This window comes from Artemia franciscana, chromosome 9 (assembly GCF_032884065.1).
Source record: "Artemia franciscana chromosome 9, ASM3288406v1, whole genome shotgun sequence".
NCBI lineage: Eukaryota > Metazoa > Arthropoda > Branchiopoda > Anostraca > Artemiidae > Artemia > Artemia franciscana.
This window is the reverse complement of record NC_088871.1, coordinates 10,798,551-10,823,397: the sequence shown is the minus strand read 5'-3', so window position 1 is coordinate 10,823,397 and position 24,847 is coordinate 10,798,551. Positions and strand designations below refer to the sequence as shown.

The 24,847-nt window shown below is 36.3% G+C and overlaps 1 protein-coding gene across 1 annotated transcript in view; it reads right to left on the bottom strand.

Moving 5' to 3' along the window:
- LOC136030989 (tRNA selenocysteine 1-associated protein 1-like) overlaps positions 1-23,442 on the bottom strand; it is a 49,420-nt gene extending 25,978 nt beyond the window's left edge. Inside the window, exons 1-4 of the mRNA XM_065710146.1 lie at positions 23,329-23,442; positions 16,184-16,381; positions 13,650-13,803; positions 464-617 (exon numbers count right to left, since the gene is read on the bottom strand). Coding sequence (XP_065566218.1) covers positions 464-617; positions 13,650-13,803; positions 16,184-16,381; positions 23,329-23,379 — 557 coding nt within the window. The 5' untranslated portion in view covers positions 23,380-23,442. The remainder of the gene's footprint in view (positions 1-463; positions 618-13,649; positions 13,804-16,183; positions 16,382-23,328) is intronic.
- Between the last annotated feature and the right edge of the window lie 1,405 nt (positions 23,443-24,847).

Here is a 24,847-nt window from a genome sequence, read left to right as displayed (position 1 = left end):
TGAAATACGATGTTGTGAAGTTTTTATGAGGGGGGATGAAGATTCCCTGTTGGAGTTTTGAACCATCACAATTTTAGTGGTACATTTTTTATTTCGATGCACCGCCACTTTTGAGGTGGTTTCAATATTTTTTTCAAAATTCTTGACAGTTTCTTCAAAGTTACTTTGTACTGTTAGATAGTTACCATTCCTGTGTAAATTTGAATGTCCTGAGTAGTATATTTTGTTCCTCCTCCCAGAAACGTCCCCTGAATCCCCGCTCCCTCTCTAAGATTCATACTATATGCATATATGCCTCCTAAAATACAATTTGGCTATGCCGTCACCTCTAATTCAACCCACAAAAAATATATGGTGCCTTTGATTTGGGCCTTTAGTTCTAATAAATGGCTTTTAGGTCATTTACAGAAGGCCACTTTTAGGCTATTATAGAAACTATAACAACTAATGAGAATTTACTTACGTATATCCTTTAGGGATGGCATGTGAAACTTTCAGGGGGCGTGAACCCAGACCGGAATATCCACTCATATGGATTAAAGCATCGCGGTATTCCTCTTCACTATGTATTCGAACAAAACCATAGCCTTTGCTAATTCCTTGCTGGTCCAGAACAACTGAAATAAGCAAATAATAAATTCGAGGCCCAGGATATATGAACGAAATTTCTCCTTGCATAAACAGCATGACGTCCTCAACATGAAAAAGACAAAAATAATGCACGCTTTAAAAGAAAAAAAAAATCAAGAAGTTAAAAACCAAAATTAACATAACCAGTGAAAATACTAATTAAGAGCCAAAAGAAAATAACGTATACAAATTCGCAATTGATTTAGCTCTGTCCAATCCAGACCTTAACTCCGGGAAACGTTCTCAATTAGACAAGAATTAATAGTTTTTATATTTTAATAGTATAACTTTTTTTTATCTTCCTTCTGGATTTCATTTCTGTTTTCTTCTAGTTTTTTATATTATTTTTTGGTTTTTAACTTCTTAATCTTTTTTTCTATTGACATCTGCATTGTATGTGGATGATTTTGTTTTTCTTTTTTAGTATCTGGTTCATGTTTAAGTTCTACTGTTTACCGCTCTTATCGTTGTCTTGCGCTGACGACGTCCTGTTGTTACTGAAAAAACATTCGTAATATATTTTCCTTTAAATTCCACATCCCTAGAGATGCATTTCTTTCCAATTAAGTTAGTCCTGTTCAATCCAAACCCTAACAACGGCCTACGTTCTCAATTTACGTTCTGAATTAGGCAGAAGTAACTCAATAGCATATTTGCTTTTAATTTCCATATTCTCTTAGTTCTTCTTTTTTTTCTGTCTTTGACTTCAAGATTTTCTTTCTTTTAACATCTACGTTGTATATGAACGGTTGTTTCTACCATCTGCATTGTGTTCAATTTTTACTGTTTTCTTGCATCGACGACGTCCTGTTCTTATAGACGAAATATTCGTAATATATCTTAGAATTCCACAGCCCTAGGGACGCATTTCTTTTCAGTCAATTTAGTCCTGTTTAATGCAGACCCTAGCTACGAGCTACATTCTCAAATTACGTTCTGAACTAGGCACCGTTAGCTCAATTGCATATCTGAATAGCATATTTGTATTTTTTTTTCTTTCTTCTTATAATTTAATTTAGAAATTAAACTAAATTAGAATGGGCATATATAGAAAAAAAAAAAAAAAAAAAAAAACAAACGAAAAACCAAAGAAAATATCAAATTTTAATGATTTATGCGTTTTTTGTTTGTGTTACATTTTTTGCTTTTCGTTATATCTTCTGTTTAATTTCGTTTACTTTTTTATGGCACTTGGTATTAACCAAGTGACATATAGCAATCGCAAATTCTGTCAGTCTGTCGGTCGGTCCCTGTTTTGCTACTTTAGGCACTTCCAGGTAAGCTAGGACGATGAAATTTGGCAAGCGTATCAAGGACCGGACCAGATTAAATTAGAAATAGTCGTTTTCCCGATTTGACCATCTGGGGGGGGGGGAGTGGGGGCCGGTTAATTCGGAAAAATAGAAAAAACGAAGTATTTTTAACTTATGAGCGGGTGATGGGACCTTAATGAAATTTAATGTTTGGAATGATATTGTGTCTCAGAGCTCTTATTTTAAATCCCGACTGGATCTGATGACATTGGGGGCAGTTGGAGGGGGGAAACCTAAAATCTTGGAAAACACTTAGAGTGGAGGGATCGGGATGAAACTTGATGGGAAAAATAAGCACAAGTCCCAGATACATGATTGACATAATCAGAACGGATCCACTCTCTTTGAGGTAGTTGGGGGCGGGGGGTAATTCTAAAAAAGTAGAAAAAATGAGGTATTTTTAACTTACGAACGGGTGATCGTATCTCAATGAAATTTGGTGTTTAGAAGGATATCGTGTCTTAGAGCTCTTATTTTAAATCCCCACCGGATTTGGTGACATTGGGGGGATTTGGGAGGGGGAAAGCTAAAACTTGGAAAACACTTAGAGTGGAGGGACCGGGATGAAACTTGGTGGGAAAAATAAACACAAGTCCTAGATACATGACTGAAATAAACGGAATGGATCCACTCTCTTTGGGGTAGTTGGGGGGGGTTTCTGAAAAATTAGAAAAAATGAGGCATTTTTAACTTACGAACGGGTGATCGGATCTCAATGAAATTTGATATTTAGAAGGATATCGTGTCTCAGAGCTCTTATTTTAAATCCCGACCGGATCTGGTGACATTGGGGGTGGGGGAGTTGGGAGGGGGAAACCTAAAACTTGGAAAACACTTAGAGTGGAGGGATCGGAATGAAACTTGGTGGGAAAAATAAGCACAAGTCCTAGATACATGATTGATATAACCGGAATGGATCCGCTCTCTTTGGGGTAGTTGGGGGAGGTGTTAATTCTGAAAAATCAGAAAAAATGAGGCATTTTTAACTTACGAACGGGTAATCGGATCTCAATGAAATTTGATATTTAGAAGGATATCGTGTCTCAAAGCTCTTATTTTAAATCCTGACCGGATCTGGTGATATTGGGGGAAGTTTTGGGTGGGGGAACCTAAAATCATGGAAAAGGCTTAGATTGGAGGGATAGGGATGGAACTTGGTGGGAAAAATAAGCAGAAGTCTTACATACGTGATTTACATAATTGGAACGGATCCGCTCTATTGGGGGGGGGGGGGTTAATTCTGAAAAATAAGAAAACATTATGTATTTTTAACTTACGAAGGAGTGATCGGATCTTCATGAAACTTCATATTTAGAAGGACCTCGTAACTCAGATCTCTTATTTTAAATCTTAACTGGATCAAGCATAATTGGGGGGGGGACAGTTGGGGGGACCGGAAATCTTAGAAAATACTTAAAGCGGTGAGATCAGGATGAAACTGGATGGGAAGAATAGAAACCTGTCTAAGATACGTGACTGACATAACCGGACCGGATCTGCTCTCTTTGGTGGAATTGAGGGGGTGGGGGTATTTTTAAAAATTGAGGTATTTGTAACTTACAAAAGGGTGACCAGATCTTAATGAAATTTGATATTTAGAAGGATCTTGTGCTTTAAAGGTCAAATTTTAAATTCCGACCAGATCCTGTGACATTGGGGGGAGTTGGAGGGGAAACCGGAATTCTTGGAGAACGTGAAAATTGGGGTATTTTTATCTTACGAATAGACGATCGGATCTTAATGAAATTTGATTTTTAGAAGGAATTCATGTCTCAGAGCTCTTATTTCAAATCCCGACCAGATCTTTTGACATTGGGGGAGTTGGAGGGGGAAATCTTGGAAAAACACTAGGAGTGGAGGAATCGGGATGAAGCTTGGTGGATAGAATAAACAAATGTCTTTGATACGTGATTGACAGAATAGTACTGAATTCGCTCTCTTTGGAGGAGTTGGGGGGAGGGGTTCAGTGATTTGGCGAGTTTGGTGCTTCTGGACGTGCTAGGACGATGAAAATTGGTAGGCGTGTCAGGAAGCTACACAATTTGACTTGATAAAGTCGTTTTCCCAGATTCGACCATCTGGGGGGCTAAAGGGAGAGGAAAAATTAGAAAAAATTAGGTATTTATAACTTACGAGATTTGATACAAGATGTGACCATGGCGAGTTTGGAGATTGAAGTCATTATGAAATTGGTTATTCTTGCAAATGAACATTCTCTTTATTTTGGTTTTAGAGGTGAATTTTATAAACAGGTGTTTGGTTTGGCTATGGGGGCATCTCTCTCCCCTTTAATGGCAAATCTCTTCATGGAATCTATTGAAACCTCCGCCATACACAGTTTTAGGCTCTCTCCTTGTTTCTGGGGCAGATTCATGGATGATGTGGTCTGCATTTGGAAACACGGTTTAGAGTCTTTAGACCTTTTCCATAAACATTAAAATAGTTTTGACAAAAACTTAAAATTTACAGTGGAGTTTGAAGAAAGTGATAAACTACCTTTTCTGGATATCTTATTGGTCAAAAGTGAGTTCCATTTACTTTTTTCAGTTTATAGAAAGCCTACCCACAGTGATAGGTATTTGAACTTTCACTCTTGCCACCCTATCTCAGTGAAACGAGGGGTTGTGATTGCACTGGTGGATAGAGCTTTCAGAATTTGTTCCCGGGAGTTTTTAGATTCTGAATTGTTATATTTGAGGGATGTTTTATTTTGTAATAGTTACCCAATTAAATTCATTGATAAAATAATAAAAAATAGACGTGTTTACACAATCACCAGGGGACAAGATTACCCACTAGACCAAAAAGAGTTGCTTCAATGTTAGCTTACAAAAGGATTATTTCGCAACAGAATAATTAACTAAGCTTCAATTTTCATAAATTTTCCTCAGTTGCTCTTTGATTCTCATTGAAGTAACTCGCATAGCTGCTTTTCCCTACGTGGATAAGTAGCGACAATTGTATTTATTGTATTTGGTGGTGGTTTTTATTTGTTTTAGATTAGTTTTCTTTTAATTTTCTATCTTGTGCTGAAGACGCCTTGTGTTATACAGGCGAAATATCCGCGTTGTTTTTGTCTTTTAATTTTACTGGCCGTCGTCTCGTTTGAAGTTTTCTTTTTTAGAGTTTTATCTCTCTTGATTGTTTATAAATCCTGACCGGCATTAAGCCTCTTATTTTCCTTTTTAAATCAATCTGTTGATTCATAGAATTTTGTTAGAGCTCATACCATATGATCTCTTGGCTCTTAGCTCTTCTCGCCTCGTCACAAGTGCCATATGAGCTCTTAGCTTTTGTTTTCCGTTATAAAAGCTTCGGGCGTGAAGCTGAAATATCCGGACCTTTATTGTTATTAAAAGTTATCGTTTTGTTTTTCCAATGCCTCATTTGCAATATTACACCCATTTTTTGTATATTTTCTTTGTAAATGGAAAGGCAGTAAGGTCTAAGAAATTACTTGGTTATTCCATGTTTTTTCGGTTGTTAATTTATTAATTTTTTTTATTAACATCTGTATTGTACAGGAATGATGTTTTTTTTTCTTTTACCATCTGCATCGCATTTAAATCTTTTTGGTTTTTATCACTTTCTTACGCTGAAAACATCCTATTGTAATGGGCGAAATCTTCGTAATATATTCTCCTTTGAATTCCACAGCCCTTGAAATGCGCTCCTTTGCAGTAAGCTAGCCCTGTCCAATCCCTGACCACGGGCTAAGTCTTGAATTAGGTAAGATTAATTGAATCAAATATATGAATAGTATATTTAGATTCTCTTTTTTATCTTTCTAATCTTTTTATTATGATTTTTTAAAACATTGCATTGTATTTAAATTCTTAATGTTTTCTGTTTATATCATTTTCTTGCGCAGATAACATCCTGTTGTTATAGGCGAAATATTTGTAACATATTTTCGTTTGAATTCCACAGCCCTAGAGATGCGGTATATTTGGATTATTTTTTTTTTATCTTCCTTCTACTGTTAATTTAAATTTTCTCCAAGTTTCTGAAGTTGTCAATCGGATCTTAACATTTTATTTTTTTTTGTGCATTGCACATAGTTTATTTTATTTTATTTTAACGTCTGCATTATATTTATTTTCTACGTTTATTTCATTTTATTTTAACATCTGCATCATATTTAATTTCTACCGTTTTCTCTTTTGCTTCTACTGATGATGTTCTATTTTTTATACAGGCAAAATCCTCTCAACATATTTTCTTGTGAACTTGCCGATACCAGAGTTACGTCTTTTGACTATATGCGTCTGAGTTTATTTCTGAGTTATTTCTACGTTTATTTCATTTTATTTTAACATCTGCATCATATTTAATTTCTACCGTTTTCTCTTTTGCTTCTACTGATGATGTTTTATTGTTTATACAGGCAAAATCCTCTCAATATATTTTCTTGTGAACTTGCCGATACCAGAGTTACGTCTTTTGACTATATTCGTCTGAGTTTATTTCTGAGTTATTTCTACGTTTATTTCATTTTATTTTAACATCTGCATCATATTTAATTTCTACTGTTTTCTCTTTTGCTTCTACTGATGATGTTCTATTGTTTATACAGGCAAAATCCTCACAACATATTTTCTTTTGAACTTGCCGATACTAGAGTTACGTCTTCTGACTATATTCGTCTGAGTATTGCCACATTCGGTTAGTTCGACATAAATCTAAGCTGTTGAATGATGACAGAATCTTCCGTTGAAACATCAAAACTATAGAGCTGCACCCAAATAAAACCCCCCAAATTTAACAGAAAATATAAACATTGAACCATTTACTATTCACCTGGGAAACAATGTCAAATTTCCCCTATTTGATAGAGGAAGCGGTAGTTGAAGTACGCGGCCACATAGTTCATAAATCCTAGAAGAACGTGGGACATTAGGGAAAAAAGGTATGACATCTTATTCAAAAGAAAATCTTTCCCGAGAGAAGGTATCCCCTTTCTTGTTAAACAAGCGAGAACAAAAACGAGTTGCTGTCTTCATTTTTAGATATAAAATAAAATATTTGTACCAGGATATCAGCAACTCCAACCATATAGGGCCAAACAAATATAAGGTCGTTCCCAAATGGTGTAGGAAGAGGTCGCAACGAAGAATATTATGGAAGCTGAAACTTCTTAGGACTTGAGAGGGTGCAAATAGGGGGGACTTTGAATAGATTGCGATGGAAGAGGAGTGCGCGTGGTTATTTTGGCCCCGGGTGGCTTGGTCTGCAGTGACTTATTAGTAGTAGTAGCAGTTAATAAACGGTTTTAACCCGAACTAAAATGTAATAGAAAAATGTTCAAGCAGGGAGGATGAGCGCCCCTCAGGCACACCCCCTTTCCTATGAAATATAAAGGTCTTCCCAGTTCCCCAAAATTTCATATATTCTTTACACAGATTACATATTTTTGTCGAGCGAAATCCCTCACAAGGCCATAGAGTGCCAATAATAGGCATAAGAAATATGACTCTTTTTGCCCCCCTCTCTTACCCGTACTAACAGGTAACGATCAGCCATCTTTAGGAGGAAAGGAAACCCTTCTAAGTTTTTAATCAACTAAAACGTCATAACTCTGTTTTAATGGACCCTGTTTCTAAAATATATAAGCTAGAAAACGATTATAATAGTAAATAATACATACATATATATATATATATATATATATATATATATATATATATATATATATATATATATATATGTATATATATATATATAATATTATTCTATCAACTATTGTTTTCTTTTATTTCTTCGTCAAAAGAAGAGAAACCCACCCTCAATCTACAAATCCTTAGGAGGGTAAATATAGCTCAAGAGGCTACACCGAAAAAAATGGTCCTATTCCACTTTCTAGGGGTACGGTGAAAGAAAGGTTGAGATGGCTAGGACATATTTTACGAATGAACGATGACCGATTGCCAACGATTGCTCCTTTTGCCGTCCAACTGAAGCTGGCTTAACAAAAAGTAGGTTGCCTCGGAATGTGGTGGGAAGCGGTCATTAGGAAGAATTTAAAAGAAACTGCAACTTCGTAGGATGGGTTAAAGAGTGAAGCTCTAAATAGATTGAGACGGAGGAGTAGCATGCACAGCTTTGTTGGTTTCAGCCGGTTTGTTGCTACGACTATAGCATAGCTAAATTCAGTTTTTTTTTTACAAAATCATACATTTAAATAAAAATCACACACTACAACTCAGCTTTGAAAATTAATGTGAAAAAAGGCACAAATGAGTTGGCGTAACGATTAGTTCGTACTTTAGGGGGTAGATGTTTATTTTGTAACCAAATTCGGCTATTGGGAGGGGCTGGTTCGGGTAGTAGTGATTGGTGGCTCTTATTGGCTAGGACGGATTTTCCAAATTGCTGAATAAGGTGTTCAAGCCGGACTTTAAGTGGAGATAAATTTAATTTAGCGAGGGCTTGATCATAGGGTATGTCGCGGTTTCGGAGTATAATCCTTGTTGCTCTTTTCTGGACGGACTCTATGTTACGTAATAGGTACGCTGTGCGGATAGCAGATGGACCCCACACCGGGCACGCGTACTCGAGCAACGGGCGAATATAACACATGCAGGTCTTCATGTAGACTTTCAGTATCATACCCAAAACGCCTCATTTTGGTAAGTGTCTGAAGGCTTGCATTAGCAAGCCTTCAGACACAGTAACTGTCTGAAGGCTTAGAAAACTTAGAAACCGAAACTCTAGAAAACAGAATTTTGATGCCAATAGATTTATCAAAAGAATCTGATTATTATGTTGATTCTAAATATACAAGTTTCATTAAATTTAGTGTTGCCAATTAAAAGCTCCAAACCTGATAAATTTGTTTAATTTTCGAAAAAAGGGGGAGGACACCTTAAAAGTGAAAGAATCTCAATGAAAATCACACCAACAGACTCAGCGTATCAGAGAAACTTAATGTAGAGGTTTCAAGCTTTTACCTGCAAAAATATGGAATTTTGTATTTTTGCCAGAAGAAAGATCATGGAAGCGTTTTTGTTTTTATTCCCAGGGATGATCTTATCAACCCAGTAATCCTTAGTTTTACCATCTTAGTAATGCTGGTAACATTCAAATTCCTTTATAGTTTCCAATCCCCCAACTGCGTCTCGTGCTGCTTAGATGTGCTGTCGTTGTGTCTGGGTGACAGTTAAAGTGTCTGACAGTTGTGACAGTTAAAGGCTTCAAGACAGTTGTGACAGTTAAATTAATATGGGCACTGAAACTACAGTCACTAGTGAAAGTTACTCCTAAGATTTTTATTTCGTTCACAATCGGGAAAGGGACAAGAGGCATATCTATGATAGGCGAGGGACAAGAGGCAAGAGGTAACATTAAAACTTAAAACAAACAGAAATCATTGCACATATGGGGGGGGATTGCCCCCTCCTCAACACCTCGCTCTTCACGCTAAAGTTTTTCGACACTTTAAAAAAGTTACTTATTGTTCTAATTAAACAGCCCGGACGTCCTAAGCCCTCAGCGTTGATACAATCACCCCTGGGGAAAATAAAAACAACAACAAAAACCAAACAAATAAACACGCATCCATGATCTTTCTTTTTGCAAAAACTGTAATATATACATCTATATATATATATATATATATATATATATATATATATATATATATATATATATATATATATATATATATATATATATATATATATATATATATATATATATATATATATAGGTATCAAAATTCTAATTTTTTTTAAAATTTCGGTTGCTGTTGAGTCGGGTCGCTCCTTACTTACAGTTCGTTACCACAAACTGTCTGATGTATACCTTCAAACTATTTATTACTAGAGTGGAAAATCTTCGATTGATTTTATATACAGTGAGTTGAAATTCAATCAGACACAACTAGAAATTATTTAGAACTGGGTATCAAACAGTTCGTGGTAACGAACTGTAGTAAGGAGCGACCCGGCTCAATAGTAACCAAAATTCTAAAAAATGGAATTTTGATACCAATAGCTGCATCAAAAGAATCGCATTTTAATGCTGATTTTAAATATATAAGTTTAGTTTAGTTTCATTAGCTGATAATTTAGTTTCATCAAGTTTAGTCTTACCCATCAAAAGTTACGAGCCTGAGAAAATTTGCGTTATTTTAGAAAGTAGGGGGAAACACCACCTAAAAGTCATAGAATCTTAACGAAAATCACACCATCAGATTCAGCATATCAGAGAACCCTACTGTAAAAGTTTCAAGCTCCTATCTACAAAAATGTGGAATTTTGCATTTTTTGCCAGAAGGCAGATCACGGATGCGTGTTTATTTGTTTTTTTTTTGTTTTTTTTTCAGGGGTGATCGTATCGACCTAGTTGTCCTAGAATGTTGCACGAGGGCTCGTTCTAACGGAAATGAAAAGTTCTAGTGCCCTTTTGAAGTGACCAAAAATTGGATGGCACCTAGGCCCCCTCCCACGCTAATTATTTTCCCAAAGTCAACGGATCAAAATTCTGATATAGACATTTTATTCAGCGTAGTCGAAAAACCTTAAAACTATGTCTTTGGGGACGACTTACTCCCCCACAGTCCCCGTGGGAGGGGCAACAAGTTACAAACTTTGACCAGTGCTTACATATAGTAATGGTTATTGGAAAGTGTACAGGCGTTTTCAGGAGGATTTTTTTTGGTTGGGGGGAGGGGTTGAGAAGAGGGGGATATGCTGGGGGAACTTTCCATCGAGAATTTGTCATGGGAGAAGAAAATGTCCATGAAGGGAGAGCAGGATTTACTAGCATTATTAAAAAAAATAATAATTAAAAAATAAATATGAAAAAGTTTTTTCAGCTGGAAGTAAGGAACAGCATTAAAACTTAAAACAGAAACAGAAATTATTACCCATATGAGGAGCTCACCTCCTTCTAATACCTTGCTCTTTATGCTAAAGTATTTTTAGTAATTTCAACTATTTATTCAACGGCTTTTGTGATTCAGGGGTCATTCTTAATGAATTGGGACAAAATTTAAGCTTTAGTGTAAAGAGCGAGGTACTGACGAGGGGGGCGAACCCCCTCATATATGTAATAAAAACATGAGAATACAAAAGTTCTTTACGTAAGCTAATTTATAAGTTACGTAAATCTTTTACTAATAAAAAGATTCGTAAAAAATTAAAAGTTCTAGTTGCCTTTTTAATTAACCAAAAAATCCGAGGGCAACTAGGCTTCCTCCCCCGCTCTTTTTTTCTCAAAATCGTTCGATCAAAATTATGAGAAAGCCATTTAGCCAAAAAAAAAAAGAAAAAAAAATATGCACATTTCGTTTTGATTATTCCTCTGCGGTGAGCCAAAATCAAAACATGCATTGATTCAAAAACGTTCAGAAATTAAATGAAAAAACAAGTTTTTTCAACTGAAAGTAAGGAGCGACATTAAAACTCAAAACGAACAGAAATTACTTCGTATATGAAAGAGGCTGCTTCCTCATCAACGCCCCGCTCTTTACGCTAAAGTTTTTTACTGTTTTAAAAAGAAGAATTGAGAGAAAGAGTCAAACTTTAGCGTAAAGAGCGGGGCGTTGATGAGGAAGCAGCCTCTTTCATATACGAAGTAATTTATGTTCGTTTTAAGTTTTAATGTCGCTCCTTACGTTCAGTTAAAAAAACTTGTTTTTTTTCATTTAATTATTGGTTAAAGTGAAAACAAATTTTTTGCTTTTCAATATTTTGGGTTTGTGAAATTCTAATTTTAGTTTCTTGTATCAACGAATAATCTTGCAATAAAGAAGAATGAAGCACACAGTCCTAGGTGACCCTTCCACGGTGAATTTACAGTCGAGGATACAAATTGTATAAATCATAGGTAAAGGCCAAATCTGCACTTTGTATAAATCATAGGTAAAGGTCAAATCTACACTTTGTATAAATCATAGGTAAAGGTCAAATATGCACTTTTTTTAAATCGTAGGTAAAGGCCAAATCTGCACTTTGTATAAATCATAGGTAAAGGTCAAATCTGCACTTTGTATAAATCATAGGTAAAGGTCAAATCTGCACTTCGTACAAATCACAGGTAAAGGTCAAATCTGCACTTCGTATAAATCATAGGTAAAGGTCAAATCTGTACTTTGTACAAATCACAGGTAAAGGTCAAATCTGCACTTTGCATAAATAATAGGTAAAGGTCAAATCTGCACTTTCATGCTCATAAAATGAGAAAAACAAGAATATTTCCAGACAGTGAAAAAAAAAGAAGTGTAAACATGAAAATATTTCGGTTGAGACCCCCACTTGGCCGTCCTCTGTACATGAAAGCAAATAAAGAAAAAAATTTAAGGATAAGAGTTCCAAAGACGAAATAAAGACAAAATAAAACAACATACGTCCAAAACACAACACTAATTTAAAATAGACCCTCTCGAAGCAACGGTGAAAGGATAACTAAATACGAACATCAAACATTGAATGACCATTCAAACCTGGGAAGTCATTTTGTATACAGCTTTTTAGAACGCCATCTATTTTTCAGACATTGTATTATCACAAATATGTTGTGAAATAAAACAGTAAACTGTTCGAAAAGTGTGATTCAATCCCGCTTTCTAGGGCTATAAGGATTTTAATGAGAGAAAAGTTTGAGATAGATTGGGCACGTTTTGCGGATGAAGGATGACAGATTGCCGATGATTGTCCTTTTTGGCAAACCGCCTAGGGCTAAACGGAAAGCAGGTCGTCCGCGGTTGGGGTGGAATGATCACAAAGGAAGATTTAAAGGAAATGGGGACCTCCTGGAAGGTTGCAAAGAGGAAGCTTTAAATAGATTGGGATGTAGGAGGAGCGTGAGTAGCTGCGTTGGCCTCAGGCGGCTTGGTATTGCGGTGAGTTGTTGTTAGTAGTAGTAGTTGTAAAATAGTAGTTTACGAATAAAAAATTAAATGGAGGGTCAGAATTCTGAGAATTCAGAACTAAATTTCACACTTCTGAGAAAATTGCCAAAAACTATTTGTTAAGCTATTCTCAAAGAGAAAATTAGCAGATTAATATACACCAGAAGGAAATACGATGTTTATCCCTTATATATATCTTGGACGAGACAGAGATAATGTAAACAAGCTCCATGACAAACAGCAAAATGGCTATTACCATTATTACTTGTTACATTATTATGGTATATTACCAATATACCATTGCTACGTGCAACATGCTGTTACTACACAGTCAAATGGCAATAACTCTAAAATTAGGAAAAGTAATTACTACAACAATATATTTTTTCAGCAAGACAATTTGGTAATTAGTTGGACGGTTCTGTTATTTGTAATTAACTAATTTTGTAATCATAATTAGGCGATATACTGGCACTAACAGAGTAAAACATTTATTGGTTTTTTTCTTTTAACTTTCTAGAATATTTCCCGCCAGCATGCTGTTAAATCTTCCAAACTGAGGATAAATAAAAACAAAGCCAAGAGCTCATATGGTATGAGCTCTAACGAAATTCTAAGAATCAAATGATTGATTTAAAAGGAAAATCAAAGGCTTAATGCCGTTCGGGATTTGAAATAAGAGCTCGGCCTTCTGCCCCCCCCCCTCCTAAACAGATTTCGAAAAATACTTTTTTTGGGATTGCTTGAGATTTTTATCGAAAAAAAAATTGGTCACTTCTAAATACTGAAAAATAAATTTTGAGCAAATTGACCCCAAACTCTAACAAACTAACCAGCATCAACGAACTCACCTTTCGCTGAGTATATATGTTGATACCTCGTAGCAAACGTCTTGTAAAGCAGATAATCATCGACATCTGGTGATAGGTCACCCACCCATAGGGAAAAATCATTACTACTTGTAGGTTTCTGAGCCATGCTGTGATTCAACTTGAAACGAAGGGGCTGCAATAGTGACAAATAATTAATTATGCACAGGATCATGGATGTAGGTAAGGGGCTTGACCCCCCCCCCCCTCACCAAACATAATATGTAAATTTTTTACTACATTAGCCAACTTTTGAACCTCTTTTTTTAAAATCCTCTTTTCAGTTTAATCTAATTCTTACTGTGAACAGCTTTTATTTATCATTATTATAATTACTTAAAAAGGGATAATTCAGCAAGACAAAAATAAAAATATGTAACAGGAAACAGTATAGTGTCGCAGGTTATCTCTTCTGCTATGAACCAAAAAAAAAAATACAACATGAGCAAATATATTTTTTATATGTCTGATTTTGAATTAAAGTGAAATCTAAAACCTCTTATTTGAAAACAGATATTTCAACAATTATACAGATTTTTTTTGCTTGCTATGTATTGTTAATGTTTCTAGTTTAATCACACTCATAAAAAGTCTTTTTGTTTTTTTTTCAAAGTATCCTATCTCAAAACCTGCAGTTGATAGACATTACAAATATCCTTTCATGACTTAAACAAATTTTTGGGTACAATACCTTTTTTGGGGAGGGGGAGGGTGTTGCTGTGGTGGTGGCATCAAAAAAAATGTTTCGGTACGGCCTGAAATCTAGTTTTAATCCAAATAGTTCTCTTTTTCTAAAAAAAAAAAAGGCTGACAAATAGAAAAAAGGGGACAGGCTAGGCATTAAGGCATTAATTCTACATCTAGATTGGTGAATTAAATATTCAAATCAAGTCTCTATAGCCTAAGGAACACACACGTCTGACCGTAAAGGCGGTGGGGGGAAGGGCAGATCCAAAAACTTTTTAGGGAAGAATGATAAAATAAATAACCTCTTTTGGTCACCTATTTTTGCTTCTTTTTTTGCAAGGTAGGGGGGGGGGAGACCCACCTTAGAGTGCAGGATGAATGCTTCCTATTTTCTGGAATGTTTGAAAGGTAATAGACAAGAGTTGTTAATACCCTGAAGTTGTATACATGCTTCAAGACTAAAAAATATCTAGGAAAGTCTGCTGTATGTTTTAAAAAATTGTTTAAGTATAATTTCAGGAATAAAGCTGGGTGATGAACAGCAAAATTCACCCTTTTTCTACATCTCCTCCAAATGGCAAAGACTGAATCCCTAGAACAGTTCTACTAAATAGCCCCTTTAGGCAATAGGAGAAATCAGGGCACCCCAGACTAGGCTGAAATAACATTCCAAACAATTTAAAATGTTTACAGGTTTCTCATGAGGTACCTGAACCAGAGACTCGAAATACACTGGGATGGAGGGGAGTGTTTGCCATTGTCTCAGCCCCAGACAGCTTGAAACTGTGAAGTACGATTCTCACTGAGTCCCATTAAATTTTGAATCACATATATCACATGTATAAATTTGCATTGTCCAAGGAAACTTGGCCTGCTTGTGTTAAACAGCAAATCGATAAAATAAAAGGCTGTCAGTAACAGGTACATTAACTTACAGATAAAAAAAAAAACAAGTAAACAGAGAGTTAGGAAATAGAAGTGTAATCTGCAATAATAATGTCAAAGCATACAAAATTATATTATAATTAATTAATTTCATTTTTCACCCACACGATACATAAAGTAAATATGGTGGAGTAAGAATAAATATATTAAAAAAAAACACAAAGAGAAAAACAAATACACACACATAGTCAACGAAAAAAGCGGATAAGACGGTGGTGAGGGGATAGGCGCGCAGAAGCTGTACTAGAGAGTTTTCTGTGAAGAATCTCCAACTTTAAAGTTATATCAGGAACTGAAAACTTTCTAACAAGAGTCCGGTTTTTTGTCCAAGGTGGAAGATACAGAAGAAATTTGCAAAATTTGAAATAGTTTATCCGAATTCTTTTTAAATTACCATTATGAAGAAGTGAGAAAAGACCTGAAGCATAAAGGAAAGAATGATCACAAAAAGTAGAATAAAGTTTGGCCAGCGGACGTCTATTATACTTCCCTCTGTTTGCAACAAATTTTGCATAACCAATCTGAATCTTTTTGCTTGTATCACAAACAGTACGCTGACGTAAGCTCGAAAGATAGTTAGTAATAGAGATACCAAGCCAGCGAATACAATCAACAAGAGGGATAGTGGAGTTATTACAGTGAAGAGGAGTTGCAGTAGTACAGTTGTAGGGAAGAAACTCACATTTATCTATATTAAGTGAAAGGCCTATATCAGAGAAAGCATCAGAAACTATAGAGACCATTTGGGAAAGACCCTTTTTGGAACGGCTAATCAGAAGCAAGTCGTCAGTATATGCAGGATAAAAAACATCCGAAACATAATAATTTCGGATAAATCCGAAACATAAAAAGAAAAGAACAACGTGGAGTACGAAGATACTTACAGGTTGTGTATATGGCATAATTTTTCCGTTTAATTTATGCATAACTTCAAGGGCCATCTTGTCATCAGGAAAATGGACAAAACCATAGCCGGCTGGTTCACCAGTAAACTTATTTTTAATCAGTTTTACATGAGTACAACGTTCTCCCATCATTTCAAATGCTCTTACTATAAACTCTTCATTCATATGAGATTCAAGCTGAAAATAAATAACAACACATTAGTCTTTTAATATATTTTAATAAAGGATAATATTTACTAAGCTGGCTCTCTTCAACACAGCTTTTCATCTGGTATGTATGACTAGTAGACAGCTACAAGACCAATATTCCCAAGATGCAAAGGCATAACAAGGATTTTCGTTCAGGAGGGAGAATAAAATTTTCAAAAATGCATAGAAATTTATTTATATGTATTTTTGTTATGTTATTACAAGTCAAACAAAAGTTTTGAGAGGGGGGGTCATTTTTTACTATTAGAGGCAGCCTATGGATTTTTGTAGCTATCAGATATTTCTTTGTTGGAGATATCCTGAGTATTTTTTTTTCTGAAGGAGAGGGGGGATCACATCTTTCTCTATATTTATGTTCCTTAATATTTCAAAGAAAATTGTTGAGCTAGATGAAGTAAGCTTTTAGAGATTACCATTGCAAGTTTTGATCATAGGCTATATGTTAACTACTTTCTCAGGGCTGCAACCAAAGCGATTCAGAAAAAAAAAAACTGACTTTTCTTACTTTCACGGTTGGAAAATCTGACAAAAACTGAAAATCTGAAAAAAAAACTGACTTGATAAGATGCTTTTTGTCAAAGAAAAATTCAATTCAGTGCTTCAGAAGACTCAATAGTTTCTTCAGAGGGATTTTTGGCCAAACCACCAAAAAAGATTGCGTGCTTCAACTACTTTCATCATCAGCTTAGTGACAATCTAACCTAATCAGGTTAGTGACAATTTTTTGTTGTTGTAAAATTGCACAAACGTCTAAATTCAAAAATAACACACATAAAAAAGGACCAACTTCAACCGATATTACAAAAAAACAATTGTTAGTATGGTTTGCAAACACCCCTACTTCTTTAATTTCTTCAGAAATTACAAAAGCACTAACCAAACAGCAATAGTCAGAATGACAAAAAGAAAGAAATAGATAAAGGTAATCACTTCTGATAGTGAGTGGTGTAACAGAAAGTAATCTAGCCCACTTCAAAAAAAATGTGTATTTGAAGTTGTTTGCTTCATTAAATAGAGACAAATCTGACTTTTCTGCAAATTTCTGACTTGGCCAAATCTCTGATTTTTTGTTGAAAATCTGAATTGGTAGCAGCCTTGCTTACTGGAAAACAATGAAGAAAGTAATGTCTGAAAAGTGACTGCTTACCCCAGATATAGTCACTAGCCAAAATGTTGGGGAAGGGGTAATGGATTTTACTGACTGTGGTCATTTCTACTGAATGTCGTGGATGATATTGCTATTAAAGTTACTTCTTCCTTTTTGCTTTTTTTTAACCAAGAGAGAATGATGTTCTTTCATTGATTTGATGTCATACATTTCATCAGCCAATTTAGCTCCTCTATTTTAACAACTGGCTGAAAACGTTGGGGGGTAACCTCCCTAATGTTATGAATGAATTAAAATCAATTAGTCTGAGTGAGTGAGAGGCAAATCTGCCATAAGGTCTTTTTATGGTTGTATAAAAATGATGTCAGTTCATTTGTTGATAGATTAGTCTATCAACAATCATCTATCATCTGTCCACGCGTCATTCCCAGGGCAGATCTAAGGTAGATAGTCATAGAACTAAGGGATGAAAGATTGGATTGATTTGGGGGGCACCCCCCCCCCCAATGTTTTCTCTTAATTAGCTCTATTTAATGAGCCCTAGCTTTGCCCCTGCTTGTAACAAATACAAATAAAACCAATACAGAAGAACTGACAAGAAATATTATAAACAAGAGCTAAGAGCTCATATGGCAATTGTGACGAGGCAAGAAGAGCTAAGAGCCAAGAGATCATATGGTATGAGCTCTAACAAAATTCTATTAATCAATAGATTGATTTAAAAGGAAAATAAGAGGCTTAATGCCGGTCAGGATTTAAAATAAGAGCTCTGAGTCACGATGTCCTTCTAAATATCAAAATTCATCAAGATCCGATCACCCACTCGTAAGTTATAAATACCTAATTTTTTCTAATTTATCCTCTCCCTTTAGCCCCCCAGATGGTCGAATCTGGGAAAACGACTTTATCAAGTCAATTTGTGCAAGTCCCTGACAAACCTACCGATTTTCATCGTCCTAGCACGTCCAGAGGCACCTGACTCACCAAATCACTGAACCCCTGCCCCCAACTCCCCCAAAGAGAGCGAATCCAGTGCAGTTCCGTCAATCACGTGTCAAGTACATTTGCTTATTCTATCCACCAAGCTTCATCCCGATTCCTCCACTCCAAGTGTTCTCCAAGATTTCCCCCTCCAACTCCCCCCAATGTCAAAGATCTGGTCGGGATTTGAAATAAGAGCTCTGAGACATGAATTCTTTCTAAATATCAAATTTCATTAAGATCCGATCGCCTATTCGTAAGATAAAAATACCCCAATTTTCGTTTTCCAAGAATTCCGGTTTCCCCCTCCAACTCCCCCCAATGTCACAGGATCTGGTCGGAATTTAAAATTACAGCTTTAAAGCACATGATCCTTCTAAATATCCGAATAATACCAAGTGCCATAAAAATGAGGGGAAAATCACTCGCCGCTTATAAAAAATGTAGATTGCATACTTTATTTTGCTGTAGACATTCGTGTTGTAATTTCGGCCTTAAATATGTGTAACAGTGACTCCAAAAACACCAAGGTGTCAACCGTTACGGACATCAAACACCTTTGTCAAATGTGTGTGGACCCTCTTGGGGCCCATACATTCCCAATCCTTAATAAATATGATTTCAGCAAGATAATAAGACATCCATATTTCTAATAGGATATGTTAATGAACGTTAGAATTGGTGATGTTCTGAATTGGAGATTTATTTTATCCTCACCCTAGGACTGCACACAATATTTTGCCTCCGAAGGCACACTTTTTTAGACTCTTCGAAAGCTTTAGTCACTTTAAATTTTGCTTCTATTCATCGCGGGGGTTCAAGAGCAAATAGAACGTTGAAAATGGGATTGGGTTCCCTTAGATTTTTATGGCACTTGGTATTTACCAAGTGACATACAGCGATTGCAATTTCTGTCAGTCTGTCTGTCCCGGTTTTGCTAGTTTGGGGACTTCCAGATAAGCTAGGACGATGAAATTTGGCAGGCGTATCAGGGACCAGGCCAGATTAAATTAAAAATATTTGTTTTCCCGATTCGACCATCTGGGGTGGAGGGGGAGCGGGGGACAGTTAATTCGGAAAAATTAGAAAAATGAGGCATTACCTAATTTTTCCTCTCCCTTTAGCCCCCCAGATGGTCGAATCTGGGAAAACGCCTTCATCAAGTCAATTTGTGCAGCTCCCTGACACGCCTACCCATTTTCATCGTCCTAGCACGTCCAGAAGCACAAAACTCGCAAATCACTGAACCCCCCCCCCCCCCCAACTCCCCTAAAGAGAACGAATCCAGTACGATTACGTCAATCACGTATCAAGGACATTTGCTTATTCTATCAACCAAGCTTCATCCCAACTCCTACATTCAAAGTGTTTCCCAAGATTTCCCCCTCCAACTCCTCCCAATGTCAAAAGATCTGGTCGGGATTTGAAATAAGAGCTCTTAGACATGAATTCCATCTAAATATCAAATTTCATTAAAATCCGATCACCTATTCGTAAGATAAAAATACCTCAATTTCCACGTTTTCCAAGAATTCGGTTTCCCCCTCCAACTCCCCCCAATGTCACAGAATCTGGTCGGAAATTTATAGTTAGAGCTTTAAAGTACAAGATCCTTTTAAATATCAAATTTAATTAAGATCTTGTCACCCTTTCGTAAGTTACAAATTTCTCAATTTTCAAAATTACCCCACCCCCACCCCCCAACTCCACCAAAGAAAGCAGATCCGGTCCGGTTATGTTAGACAGTATCTTAGACAAGTTTTTATTCTTCCCATCCAGTTTCATTCTGATCTCACCGCTTTAAGTATTTTCTAAGATTTTTGGCCCTCAAACTGCCCCCGCCCCAATTACGCTGGATTCGGTTGAGATTTAAAATAAGAGATCTCAGTTACGAGGTCCTTCTAAATATGAAGTTTCATGAATATCCGATCACTCCTTCGTAAGTTAAAAATACATCATTTTTTCAAATTTTTCAGAATTAACACACCCCCCCCCCCTCCCCAATAGAGCGGATCCGTTCCAATTATGTAAATCACGTATCTAAGACCTCTGCTTATTTTTCCCAGCAAGTTTCATCCCGATCCCTCCAATCTAAGCGTTTTCCATGATTTTAGGTTCTCCCACCCCAAACTCCCCCCAATGTCACCAGATCCGGTCAGGATTTAAAATAAGAGCTTTGAGACACGATATCCTTCTAAATATCTAATTTCATTGAGATCCGATCACCCGTTTGTAAATTAAAAACACCTCATTTTTTCTAATTTTTCAGAATTAACCCCCTCCCCAACTACCCCAAAGAGAGCGGATCCGTTCCAGTTATGTCAATCATGTATCTAGGACTTGTGCTTATTTTCCCCACCAAGTTTCATCCCGATCCCTCCACTCTGAGTGTTTTCCAAGTTTCAGATTTCCCCCTCCCAACTCCCCCAATCTCGCCAGATCCGGTCGAGATTTAAAGCAAGAGCTCTGAGGAACGACATCCTTCTAAATATCAAATTTCATTGAGATCCGATCACCCATTCGTAAGTTAAAAATACTGCATTTTTTTAATTTTTCAGAATTAACCCCCCCCCCCCAACTACCCCGAAGACAGCAGATCCGTCCCGGTTATGTCAATCATGTATCTAAGACTTGTGCTGATTATTCCCACTAAGTTTCATCCCGATCTGTCCACTCTAAGTGTTTTCCAAGATTTTAGGTTTCCCCCACCCAACTCCCCCCCCCAATGTCACCAGATCCGGTCGGGACTTAAAATAACAGCTATGAGACACGATATCCTTCCAAACATCAAATTTCATTGAGATCCGATCACCCGTTTGTAAGTTAAAATACCTCATTTTTTCTGATTTTTCAGAATTAGCCCCCCCCCCAACTACCCCGAAGAGAGCGGGTCCGTTCCAGTTATGTCAATCATGTTTCTAGGACTTCTGCTTATTTCCCCCATCAAGTTTCATCCCGATCCCTCCCACTCTAAGTGTTTTCCAACATTTTAGGTTTCCCCCTACCAACTCCCCCCAATGTCACCAGATCCAGGCGAGATATAAAATAACAGCTCTGAGACACGATATCCTTCCAAATATCAAATTTCATTGAGATCCGATCACCCGTTCGTAAGATAAAATACCTCATTTTTTCTAATTTTTCAGAATTAGCCCCCCCCAACTACCCTGAAGAGAGCGGATCCGTTCCAGTTATGTCAATCATGTATCTAGGACTTCTGCTTATTTTCCCCATCAAGTTTCATCCCGATCCCTCCACTCTAAGTGTTTTCCAAGATTTTTGGTTTCCCCCTCCCAACTCCCCCTCAATGTCATCAGATCCGGTCGGGATTTAAAATAACAGCTCTGAGACACGTCCTTCCAAACATCAAATTTCATTAAGATCTGAACAACCGTTCGTAAGTTAAAAATACTTCAATTTTTCTATTTTTTTCGAATTAACAGGCCCCCCACTCCCCCCCCCCAGATGGTCAAATCGGGAAAACGACTATTTCTAATTAATCTGGTCCGGTCCCTGATACGCCTGCCAAATTTCATCGTCCTAGCTTACCTGGAAGTGCCTAAAGTAGCAAAACCAGGACCAACATACCAACACAATTTGCGATTGCTATATGTTACTTGGTTAATACCAAGTGCCATAATAAAGACAATCTTACCCTGGGATAAACACATCACCATCAAAGGACAATTTCAAGGGTACTTCCACCAATAATCTACTTCTAATATCTCTCATTTCTTTTCTGCACAGTGGACACTGGACTAGCAATTCTTTACCACGAGGATAGGGATCTAGTGTTAGTCCAGAGAGGCAATTGTAGCAAATATTTCACATATTTCAATATATCCTTAATATCTGAAGCAGTAAAAAGAAACCAAAATGGGTGCAAGGGGAAGCAAATGTGGTACAACAAATGCATTATACATGCTATCTAGGATATGGTGGTTAAATTTTAACTTATGCTTTCCTGGAAAAAAACTCTTTCACAAGTTTACATATGGCACAAAGATCTGATCGAATCAACAAACTAGGGTATGTCAGTGTATGTTGAGCTTTAACAACATATTCACCCAGCTGGATATTTGTTGGGCATATTGTTTGTGTAAGTGTCAATTACACGCCAAGAACTCAGTCTTGCTCCCATTAAATCACAGACCAATAAATCTATACTCTCTATCAAGGATCTGAAATTTTTTTTCAGTTCTAAATACTGTTATATTGATATGTCTAGAACTATCTCTTCCAGCACATTGACAGTATTATTATAGAAAGGCAGAAAAGTAACAGCACCCTATCTAATACCATTTTTGTTACTGGAATTGAAGCAGTAAGCTCTACTGTACAAGGTAAAAAAGTAACCTTAACTCTACCATTTGGTATTTGTACCTATCACATATCATTTTGATAACAGAAGTATTAACCCCAATTATATAAGCACTCAATAAGATATGCAAATGAGATCCCAAGTCAAATGCTCTTCAGTCAAACAGTTTGTGGTAATTCGGCCCTTTTGGGCTTGTGATAGTCGCTTTGTTGAAATAAATATTATCTTATCTCTTATCTTAGTAAATTAGCCTAGTAAACTCTTAAGTCTTCTCAAAGTTGCCAATAATTTCTGATCACAATATTCAGAATACAGCTGGAGTTCTCATTATACAAATAATGTTACTGGGCTGATTATAAGCATATATTTAAATTTTCTGATGGGCTGGTTAAACATTAAATTCTCTCCACTGGAACCCAATTAGTCACAAAGGCTCTAAGTTTTATGAACTGCAAGAATAAGAAAGCAAAAGGAATTTTTTAAGCACTAGGATGTAAATTTTACCCCGCCGATCCACAAACTGCCAGCTTTATCAGGAGGAAGACTGAAAGCCATTTTTGCAACAAAGTCAGCGTTTTTCTTTTTTTAAATATATACTAATCAGACTCTGCGTGATTGTCAAATATAAGCTTGGAGACTATCATTAACAAATCGAACATTTGCTGGAGAAAAACAATTCTATGAAAAAATTTTCGCAGCGAAATATTTCTGTTAGCTAACCATTCTGTCTCCGACGTCCAAAGAAATACACACTAGTAAATACTTGGATGGTGGAAAAACTCGATGCATTTATTCATAGAGCGCCCGAATATTACTAGACAGCTTCGGCATTCCTGGCAGATTGTATAGATTTAAATGCCATATTTAACTTCAATCATAGTTCTGAAGTGATTTGGACGTCGATGACTTTACTTCTTTGTCCGTTAAGGCAATTGTCTGACTGTCAACCAAAATCTTCCGTTCTGCTTGTATATTAAAAACTTTCAAACCATAAATGAACCGATTAATATAATTAAATGGCGGTGCACTGACTCTACTAAGCCAAAGGAGCTATTCGGCTAGAATTCAGGGGCAAAGGATCAAGACAACTATAACACCCAAAGATAACATTCTTGAATTTAACAGAAGTGTGGCAAGAAATCAAAGCCCGAAGACCTACTTAGATCTGGTGGTTTCATATTATTGTTCTATGCAGTAAGATAATTAAGGTAAGTGTGTTGAATGACAAAGCAAACAACTTTAGCGTAAAGAGCGGGGCATTGATGAAGAAGCAGTCCCTTTCATATAGGAAGTAATTTCTGTTCGTTTTAAGTTTTAATGTCGCTTCTTACTTTCAGTTAAAAAAACTTGTTTTTTTTTATTTAATCACTTGAAAGGACAGAATAATATTGAATATAACCAAATTAACCGAAAAAAAACACTTGTTTTTTTTTGTATTTAATCAAAAAATGGAATTTTGATACCAATAGCTACATCAAAAGAATTGCATTTTAATGCTGGTTTTAAATATATAAGTTTCATCAAGTTTAGTCTTACGCATCAAAAGTTACGAGCCTGAGAAAATTTGCGTTATTTTAGAAAATAGGGGGACACGCCCCCTAAAAGTCATAGAATCTTAACGAAAATCACACCATCAGATTCAGCGTATCGGAGAACCCTACTGTAGAAGTTTTGAGCTCCTATCTACAAAAATGTGGAATTTTGTATTTTTGCCAGAAGGCAGATCACGGATGCGTGTTTATTTGTTTTTTTGTTTTTTTGCTTTTTTTTCCAGGGGTGATCGTATCGACCCAGTTGTCCTAGAATGTTGCAAGAGGGCTCATTCTAACGGAAATGAAAAGTTCTAGTGGCCTTTTTAAGTGACCAAAAAAATTGGAGGGCACCTAGGCCCCCTCCCACGCTAATTATTTTCCCAAATTCAACGGATCAAAATTCTGAGATAGCCATTTTATTCAGCGTAGTCGAAAAACCTTATAACTATGTCTTGGGGACGACTTACTCCCCCACAGTCCCCGTGGGAGGG